Here is an 11,006-nt window from a genome sequence, read left to right on the forward strand (position 1 = left end):
GCATCTTCCCGCTTGAAGCCAAACCACCGCCAGACGATGGACCCCCTGCTGTTTTTCTTGGAAATTAATTTTTCCTCCATTTGTTACCAGATTCGCACCTTCTCTCTCTCGTATTACCACTCGCACCACAGCTTATGTTACCCATGCCGCTACCTCTCTGCTCGGCGATGGCGTATACGTATGTGACGTATGTAAGAAGGTGCGCTTGTTTTAAGTCTCTGTGTGAAGGAGAGACAAGAAAGAGTGAGAAGAGCCTGTAGTGTAATGCCTGCAGCTAAAAGCAACTGCGTGAGAACGTATACTCAAATATCACCACATAGTCATTTTCTATATCGCAGACAAACCCGCGATATATCCAGTATATTCCATATATCGCCCAGCCCTAGATTACGTGCATAACTTGCAAATCGGCCGAAGTCTGTAGTTTCTCACAGATCTCTATGATAATCTCTACAACAAAAACTACAGAATGGCGGCCAAACGTAGCTACGCCTCCAAACTATACATCAGGGGTCACCAACCTTTTTGAAACCAAGAGCTACTTCTTGGGTACTGATTAATGCGAAGGGCTACCAGTTGGATACACACTTAAATAAATTGCCAGAAATAGCCAATTTGCTCAATTTACCTTTAACTCTATGTTATTATTAATAATTAATGATATTTACACTTAATTGAAAGGTTTAAAAAAGGAGAAAACACCAAAAAAATTACAATTACATTTTGAAACATAGTTTATCTTCAATTTCGACTCTTTAAAATTCAAAATTCAACCGAAAAAAAGAAGAGAAAAAGTAGCTAATTCAAATCTTTTTGAAAAAATTAAAAAAAAAGAATTTATGGAACATCATTACTAATTTTTCCTGACTAAGATTAATTTTAGAATTTTGATGACATGTTTTAAATAGGTTAAAATCCGATCTGCACTTTGTTAGAATATATAACAAATTGGACCAAGCTATATTTCTAACAAAGACAAATCATTATTTCTTCTATATTTTCCAGAACAAAAATTTTAAAAGAAATTCAAAAGACTTTGAAATAAGATTTAAATTTGATTCTACAGATTTTCTAGATTTGGCAGAATAATTTTTTTGAATTTTAATCATAATACGTTTGAAGAAATATTTCACAAATATTCTTCGTCGAAAAAACAGAAGCTAAAATGAAGAATTAAATTAAAATGTATTTATTATTCTTTACAATAAAAATAAATGAATTACTTGAACATTGATTTAAATTGTCAGGAAAGAAGAGGAAGGAATTTAAAAGGTATATGTGTTTAAAAATCCTAAAATCATTTTTAAGGTTGTATTTTTTCTCTAAAATTGTCTTTCTGAAAGTTATAAGAAGCAAAGTAAAAAAATTCATGAATTTATTTAAACAAGTGAAGACCAAGTCTTTAAAATATTTTCTTGGATTTTCAAATTCTATTTGAGTTTTGTCTCTCTTAGAATTAAAAATGTCGGGCAAAGCGAGACCAGCTTGCTAGTAAATAAATACAATTTAAAAATAGAGGCAGCTCACTGGTAAGTACCGCTATTTGAGCTATTTTTAGAACAGGCCAGCGGGCTACTCATCTGGTCCTTACGGGCTACCTGGTGCCCGCGGGCACCGCGTTGGTGACCCCTGCTTTACATTATAATTCTATGCGGTCTCAATTGTGACATTAGGAGGAAATGCGTGCTGAGGTTATAAGCCACGCTATAATGAACTCTCACACACCAGAATGACGTTTTCACAATACAAAGAGTTTATTTGGTTAGACCAGCAACACAAGATGTTAAAAGAAAAAATGAATACTTATATAAGTGTTATATAGATGGCATCACATGATGTAAGTGGCTAATTAGTTATATTAGCCTACTATCAAAATGACTATGTGTCGCAGGCTGACACAAATCTTTGTTGACAGAAGAATTGGGCCAAATCTCTTCTGCTGTCCCTTAAATACCATCCTGCTGACCCTCACTCTATGTGGGTCCAGTCTTGGTGCCGGGAAGTCTGGCCTGTCCATCTTTCCTTGCCATTATTCCTGTGGTCAGTTTGAGTCGGGTGACCTCTGACCCCTATACTCTGCCCCTATCTGTGGCGCTTCCTACCAAATGTTGCTAATGTCTTTATTATCTCTCCTAAGACCCAACTGCTGTTGTCCCTTAGGTTCATCAATGTCTCGGGGTTGTAAACCCCCTCGCTGGACCAGCTGGGATAGACGTTTGCACTGTTGACCTTAGTCGAATAATCCTCTGAAGGTTTCTGTGACCAAGTACAAACACCCTGAAATCGGTAGGTCGTGAGTTAAAACCCCGGCCGAGTCATACCAAAGACTATAAAATTGGGAGCCATTACCTCCCTGCTTGGCACTCAGCATCAAGGGTTGAAATTGGGGGTTAAATCACCAAAAATGATTCCCGGGTGCGGCCCCCGCTGCTGCTCACTGCTCCCCTCACCTCCCAGGGGGTGATCAAGGGTGATGGATCAAATGCAGAGAATAATTTCGCCACACCTCGTGTGTGTGTGACAATCATTGGTACTTTAACTGTAACTTAACATGCTACTTCCAATCATATCAGAAAATTATACATGATATACACTACCGTTCAAAAGTTTGGGGTCACATTGAAATGTCCTTATTTTTGAAGGAAAAGCACTGTACTTTTCAATGAAGACAACTTTAAACTAGTCTTAACTTTAAATAAATACACTCTATACATTGCTAATGTGGTAAGTGACTATTCTAGCTGCAAATGTCTGGTTTTTGGTGCAATATCTACATAGGTGTATAGAGGCCCATTTCCAGCAACTATCACTCCAGTGTTCTAATGGTACAATGTGTTTGCTCATTGGCTCAGAAGGCTAATTAATGATTAGAAAACCCTTGTGCAACCATGTTCACACATCTGAAAACAGTTTAGCTCGTTACAGAAGCTACAAAACGGACCTTCCTTTGAGCAGATTGAGTTTCTGGAGCATCACATTTGTGGGGTCAATTAAACGCTCAAAATGGTCAGAAAAAGAGAACTTTCATCTGAAACTCGACAGTCTATTCTTGTTCTGAGAAATGAAGGCTATTCCACAAAATTGTTTGGGTGACCCCAAACTTTTGAACGGTAGTGTAATTAACCACACAACATTGGAAAACATTAGTAAAACTTCTCAAGAGGGTGAGATAACTCCTGGAAATTACTCTCAGAATGGCCAAAAGTATAGATGTGTGTGCCTAAGTTAAAGGAAACGGCAGGTTGTCTTCTTATAATGGATTTATTACAATCTTTGGCAAGCTCTGTAATGTTTGCTGTGGTCTGGAACAACATGGCACACAAACAACTATCAGAAATGCAGCCAATATTACATACAGATAATGTGTCATGAGTCATGCAAAAATAAACTAAATACACAGAGGACATAAGTAAAGGAAATTAACTATACCTACAAACGAGGCATAATGATGCAATATGTACATACAGTTAGCCTAAATAGCATGTTAGCATCGATTACCTTGCAGTCATGCACTGACCAAATATGTCTGATTAGCACTCCCAACAAGTCAATAACATCAACAAAGCTCACCTTTGTGCATTCACGCACAGCATAAAACGGTTGGTGGACAAAATGAGACAAAGAAGGAGTGGCATTGAACACGTCTTTCTGTGGCAGCGTCTGAGAAAGTTATACATGTAAACAAACTGAGTCACAGTCCACACAACGGTGAGTTCAGGGGCCGCCGAAATTAGTAGGACAAAACGGCGCTCACCAAATACTCTCATCAGTGAAGCATAAACATTAAAGTCGGCTTTCTAACAATTAGGACATTTTGTGTCGCGTTTGTCCTACGACAAAAAACACATTTTTCACCTCATTTTTTTTCCATTTCCATACATTTTTGAAAAAGCTCCATGGCGCCGCCAGGGCGCCGCTAAAGAGCCGCCGGTTGCTGACCCCACGGGTTACACTGATGGCAACAGGTACAAGTGGGCAAATAGTGTTAAGTAATGTACACATCATACTAAACTTCTATATTCAATCATTGTGAGGCCGGAACAAGAGCTTGAAGGATTACATTCAATCTGATCATTATGTTGCCATCAGGTAGACTTGAGTCCATTTTTCTAATATTTTTTAACATTGGCAAAAAGGCCAATTTTACATTAAATGAACGGCACATGGCTTTATTGGCTCTTGTCTCCAGTGTGGTGCCAGTAAAGCCTTTTTGTTCAAACACATGAACCCTTTTCATCACATTTGTACCTTAAAGCGTGCTTCCTTCATTCAGCAGCTGTCAATCAACAAGACAGACATTAATTTTCCCTCAGCGACCGATGGGGGAATAAGTGGCGCACTAGCACTGCATGAGAAATCAGCGAGAAGAAGAAGAAGAAGGGATTTGCAGCGACCAATCAAATGAGCTCCAGGGAGTGAGGGGCGTGGTCATCCCTGCTCTGCGCAAGAGTTTCTAAACTGGCGGTGTCACGCGAAATTTTTTCCCCCTACAACCCCCCCCCATTTACTTTCGTGGTCATGTTTCCTCTTACGTCATTGACAGCGATCGACAGCACTTCGGCTTTGACTGCCCGTCGCTGGAAGGATACTTCGTCTTTGACAGCTGCTGGAATTTGAAGAAATCAATTATAGTTTGTTTTTTTGTACAGGCGCGAAACAAGACAGTCGCGTGCCGGTAAAGGACCCCCGGCAACTTTGTGATTTTATTGGACGCAGCCCCGGAAGTAAATGGGGGGGGGGGGGGGGGTTCTTTATTTTATTTTATTTTTTAAAACTTTTATTTATAAATTTCAACATTTACAAACAGACAAGAAACAATCGAATAAGTACAAAAATAGTACAAAGCAGCGCCAGGGGGTTATAAATTCAAAGTAGCTAAAATAGAATGCAAAAAAAACCCCATATATATAAAATAAACAAAGTGCAAAGCCATAGGCCATACTTGCCAACCCTCCCGTTTTTAGCGGGCGAATCCCGTTATTCAGCGCCTCTCCCGACAACCTCCCTTCTCCCGACAAACTCCCGGTATTCAGCCGGAGCTGGAGGCCACGCCCCCTCCAGCTCAATGCGGACCTGAGACTGAGTGGGGACAGCCTATTCTCACGTCCACTTTCCCACAATATAAATACGCTTGCAAGTTCCAAAACGAATGGAAACAAGAATTTCAGTTCATCCAGGACAGTTCGAAGGGGAAGGTGTATGTTGCCTGTAAATATGTAGAACAGACTTCTCCATTGAACACAGTGGCCGAAATGATTTCTCAGTCATGAACAGAGAAGTTAAACAGGACAATACTGCCATCTAATGGATAGATAATTCAAGTATTTATTTTATGTAAATAAAATACATATATATATATATATATATATATATATATATATAGCTAGAATTCACTGAAAGTCAAGTATTTCATATATATATATATATATATATATATATATATATATATATATATATATATATATATATATATATATATATATATATATATATACATACACACACACATATATATATATATATATATATATATATATATATATATATATATATATATATGTGTGTGTGTATATATATATATATATATATATATATATATATGAAATATATATGAAATACTCGAGTTGGTGAATTCTAACGGTAAATAACCCCCCCCCCCCCCCCTCCCGATATTGGAGGTCTCAAGGTTGGCAAGTATGCCATAGGCTCACTCAATTTCAGTAAATAACTTAAATTTGGAACACAGCATCATCGTTTTCACAGATTTTTGGTTGTTAGAGGTAGAGAGTGTCTTTATGTAGAGTTCTAATTCTTTTTTAAAGGCACAAAAGACAGATCGGGGGAAGAAATTTGGCGTGACAGCGTCCTGAAGCGCTTTATTGAAAGGCTCGCTGTCTCCATCTTGTGGCCGATGTGTGTATTGCAGAGTCATAGTATACTAGTATGAAAACTGACTTGATGCAGCACAGTACGAGAGCGGGAAATGTACACAAACTAGAAAAAAAAAACAATTTAATATGCGAAATATTCAACAATATAAGTATGTATATATATATATATATATTTTTAATTATTTTTAATCTGTCCTTTCTACTCCATTGTCGCTCAGGCAAACCATGTTGTCTAAAAATGCATTTTCCCATCAATATTCTGTGGTTTATCCGTTATACAGTGATCAATACCGGAGTAGAGCGGAATATACGTAATATGCACAGTACAAGAGCGGAAAATGTACACACGACTAGAAAAAAAAAAAATATATTTTAATGTGCGAAATATTAAACAATATAACTCTTCATATTTATTGAATTGCACTGCATCATAAATACTGGTTAACTTATGTTGCACAATTAGAACTTCAGAAAAGCGTCTGATACCATGTAGTTCTACAGCACAGCAAACCACAATCGTAAACAAGTTAACAAATCACGTTGTAAATAACTAGTTTTATATTGTAAAGAAGTTGTCAATATTGAAAGAAAATGTTGAAATGACCAATAAACCAGTTGGCCTCAAACTACGGCCGTCAGGCCGGATTCGGCCTGCCAGCGTCCAAAATCCGGACCGCGGGAAGTCCCAAGTTAAAAATAAATATATATTATATAGAGTGGCTGTGCCAGCAAACTGAGGGTTCCTGGTTCGATCCCCACCTTCTACCAACCTCGTTACGTCCGTTGTGTCCTTGAGCAAGACACTTCACCCTTGCTCCTGATGGGTGATGGTTAGCGCCTTGCATGGCAGCTCCCGCCATCAGTGTGTGAATGTGGAAATAGTGTCAAAGCGCTTTCAGTACCTTGAAGGTAGAAAAGCGCTATACAAATATAACCCTTTTTTAAAAAATATATATATATGGTTTTTTAAAATTATTTTTAATCTGTCCTTTGTTTACCGCTTGTTACTCTCTGTGTCTCCTAGCCGCTCAGGCAAACCATATTGTCTAAAAATGCATTTTCCCATCGATATTCTGTTTTATCCGTTATACAGTGATCAATACCAGGGTAGAGCGGAATATACGTTAGGTTAGGACAAAACACAGAGGCTATTTTACGCCTACAAGCCTGTTTCGCAGGTTTCCCTGCTCTTCAGGGGATTTTATAATACAAAGTTAAAAGTACACAACACACTAGGCGTGGTGAAATTACTCTCTGCATTTGACCCATCCCCTTGTTTTACCCTCCTGGGAGGTGAGGGGAGCAGTGAGCAGCAGCGGTGGCCACGCTCGGGAATAATTTTGGTGAATTAACCCCCAATTCCAACCCTTGATGCTGAGCGCCAAGCAGGGAGGTAATGGCTCCCATTTTTATAGTCTTTGGTATGACTCGGTTTGAACTCACGACCTACCCATCTCAGGGTGGACACTCTTAACCACAAAGCCATAATAAAATCCCCTGCAAAACAGGCTTGTCGGGATGAAATAGCCTGTGTTTTTTCCTGACCTAACGTATACCAAAGTCGATTACACTACGCTAAAAATATTTGCAACTTTTATTTAGCATATTTTCTCCCAGAATATACTCTCAAAAATATGTATGACGTAGTTTCTTATGCACTTTAATTTACGTACATTTACTGCAATTACATGACATTTTAAAATGAGGTAAAAAAAAAAAAAAAGTGTATATTGCAAAAATAAAAACACATTGGATATAAGGACACTCATTTCTCATGACATTTATTCAAATAAACAATACAGTTTATAATTTTCTAGGATAAAATAAGTCTGAACACAATAAGCATTTTGGGGACACGATTGTCCCCCCCAACCCTCCTCAAGCCCACAGCCATAGAACTGCCTTTTTTTGTCTTTTTAGATGCTCACACGTGGGCGTCATGTGACTTTGATCAGCGCCTTCAACATCCACGTCCTCCGTGGAGAAGGCGGCTGCCGTGTTTCACACACACCAAGGAGCATTTTACAAGCGGAGAGCGCGACAACCTGCAGGGGGCGCTGACATGTCCTCAAAACTCCAAAAACAGGGGAAAAAAAAAAGGCCCAGTTACGGAACAGCAACCTTGGCAGGTTTGTCCTATGGTTGTAGAGTGAAGTGTCCGTCTATGTCCCTGCAAGGTCCCAACACCTCTTGCAGCCCATGAGCAGCACGGTCAGTACATTCCGTCCCCCAAAAGGTGCGGCCACCTCAAGCCATGATGGGGGACAGACACAAACAAAACAAAGAGTGAATGTCACTCAGTTTGGCTCTTGCAAACAATTAGTAAGCTCTAAAAACAACTACAGGGGTACGGCGGCAGGTTAGAATCGGGGGACAGTTGAGCACACGCGTTGTGCATCATTTTTAACCTTGTAGTTTGTTAGTGTCCTTTCAGAGCTCCTTGTGCACGGCTCCTTATTGCCTCCTCGGATGGATCTTTTACAATGTTTCCAAAGAAGGTCAAAATGATGCAAACGCGTGCCGCACGTCTTCTTTAAACTTCCATGCATATGGACTATTTACAAATTGAAAAGGAAAAAAAAAAAACCTTGCTATTTTGTTCTTTTTCACGTCTTTTCTCCAGGTTTCCTTTTTTTTTTTTTAAATTTTTTTTTTTAAATGAAATGTCTTTGCCCCTTTTGCAAATGAGCCCAGCAGACAAAAAGAGCTGGTCACATGACCCTCCAGACATGGCCAGGACGATTAAAGCTGTGTTGAAAACAAGTTCACACCAACGGGCAAACAAAAACATTGGTTTAAAACAGAAATGTCACAAGCTGAAAAGAATCAGAGAAAAAAAGGAAACTGAGGTGGAGGGTTACCATACAAACCAAAAAAAGGATGTAAGTTGTTGTTTTTTGTTGAAGATGGACTTTCTCCACTTTGCTAACAATACTGTAGTACACTTTCTTTTTATGACGCTACCTTTTTATTTAAATATAATTTACTTAATATTGTTAAACAAACCCCGGGAAAGGATGCAAAATGGTAGGTTTTTGCCAAGTAGAGGGAGCGAAGGCCCGTACTGCCCTGATAAATTGCATCAGCGCTCTTATTTTGTCAAGATACTCCGGAGTCCGTTGCATTGGGACGAGACCTCAATCCTCGATGTACTCCCACAAGTCCTTCTCGTAGCCTTCGTGCACGTGCTGTAACAGAACTCTTCGCCGGCTCTCACAGTATCTGCACACACACGCACATGCACACACACACACACAAAGCGTCAAGTCACCACAACAGTCAGTGGAGGGGTTTCAGTTTTCCTCTTCCTTGGCTGACCTGTACTTGTCTTGTACTTTCTGCTTGATATCCTGCAAGGAATCCTGGGATATGTCCCGTTCTAGGTAGCCAGACAGAACCTCAGTGGCGTTTTCCAAGTCCGCCTGGTTGTTCTGGGAATGCAGGAAGATGCGGTTGAGCACAGAGTAGATTTCCTGACCTACTTGATGATGAAAACTAGATCAATTGTGACTAAAGCGTGTTTAGTACACAACTAAATAACGACACATTGGAAGCATTTCTGACGTCATGACTGTCTTTTCTGTGTATTTTTATGGACCGCAATGTCCCTTTGAGACAGAGGATCCTATTGTTATTGTAAGGTTTTATTAGGGTCCGCACGGACCATTGTCAAAGGAATCCCAAAGGGAGTTCTTTTGCAATGGGACGAAAGGAACCTATTGTTATTGTAAGGTTTTATTAGGGTCCGCACGGACCATTGTCAAAGGAATCCCAAAGGGAGTTCTTTTGCAATGGGACGAAAGGAATCTATTGTTATTGTAAGGTTTATTATTATTATTATTATTATTATACCGGCCGCCTCTTCAGGCTGCAATTTGACCCACTTAACATGCTTCAAAACTCAATTTTGACACACACATCACCTGCGAAAATTGCCATCTAATAAAAAAAACAAAAACCCAAAACTCAAAATTGCGCTCTAGCGCCCCCTAGGAAAAAACAAAAACAAACTGCCTGTAACTCCCACTAGGAAGGTCGTAGAGACATGAAACAAAAACCTCTATGTAGGTCTCACTTAGACCTACATTTCATAATTTCACATCCTCGGGCAAAAACCAACAGGAAGTTGGCAATTCCCCCTTTAAGATAAAAAATTACTAAAAACACTAATTTTTGCCTATTTGAGCTGTAATTTGACCCCCTTCAAATACTTAAAAACTCACCAAACTTCTCACACACATCGGGACTGGTGGAAATTGCGATCTAAAAAAAAAAACGAACCCCAAAACTCAAAATTGCGCTCTAGCGCAATTTTTGAATAAAACAGAGACAAAACTGCTTCTCAGAGGAAAACTCGGCTATAGATTGTAACTTCCGGTAGGAACGTCTTAGAGACATGAAACAAATACCTCTATGTAGGTCTCACCTAGACCTACATTTCACAGATTTACATCCTTCAGCAAAAATCAACAGGAAGTTTGCAATCCCTCCTTCAAAACAAAATTTTTATTAAAACCGGTCACCAAACATTATATCCTCTGAGCGCGTTTGTCGTTTCGGCTTCAAACTACTACAGGAGAGAGATTGAACCCTTCTGATTAAAAGTTGACGACGGCGTTTCGTTAAGAGCTACCGTTTTGATTTTACGAGCCTTCAAAGACCCGCAGCACTAAAGCTGCTCCGCTGCTGTGATTTTACGCGCCTTCAAAGAAAACAACCACTGTGCCGCAAAACCTAGGAAAAAAACACAGACACAACTTCCTCTAACTCCCAGTACGAATATCGTAGAGACACGAAACAAAAACCTCTATGTAGGTCTCACTCAGGACTACCACTGGACAAAAGTATTGGGACACCTAGGACTAGCACCAGTCAAAATGCGGACCCGACCAACGCTGCTTGCAGCTTTAATTATTATTATTCTTCCGCCACCTCATTGAGCTGTAATTTGACCCCCTTAACATGCTTCAAAACTCACCAAATTGGACACACACTCCGGTAGGAATGTCGTAGAGACATGAAACAAAAACCTTTATGTAGGTCTGACTTAGACCTAGATTTCATACATTGACATCCTTCAGCAAAAATCAACAGGAAGTTGGCAATTACTCCTTC

General features: G+C 39.4%; 1 protein-coding gene across 1 annotated transcript in view; it reads right to left on the reverse strand.

Moving 5' to 3' along the window:
* Window positions 1–7,645: 7,645 nt before the first annotated feature.
* The window catches only part of arih1 (ariadne ubiquitin-conjugating enzyme E2 binding protein homolog 1 (Drosophila)), a 48,442-nt gene continuing 45,081 nt past the window's right edge, over window positions 7,646–11,006 (reverse strand). Inside the window, exons 13-14 of the mRNA XM_062061131.1 lie at window positions 9,210–9,322; window positions 7,646–9,113 (exon numbers count right to left, since the gene is read on the reverse strand). Coding sequence (XP_061917115.1) covers window positions 9,029–9,113; window positions 9,210–9,322 — 198 coding nt within the window. The 3' untranslated portion in view covers window positions 7,646–9,028. The remainder of the gene's footprint in view (window positions 9,114–9,209; window positions 9,323–11,006) is intronic.

This window comes from Entelurus aequoreus, linkage group LG10, assembly GCF_033978785.1.
Source record: "Entelurus aequoreus isolate RoL-2023_Sb linkage group LG10, RoL_Eaeq_v1.1, whole genome shotgun sequence".
Taxonomy (NCBI): Eukaryota; Metazoa; Chordata; class Actinopteri; order Syngnathiformes; family Syngnathidae; genus Entelurus; species Entelurus aequoreus.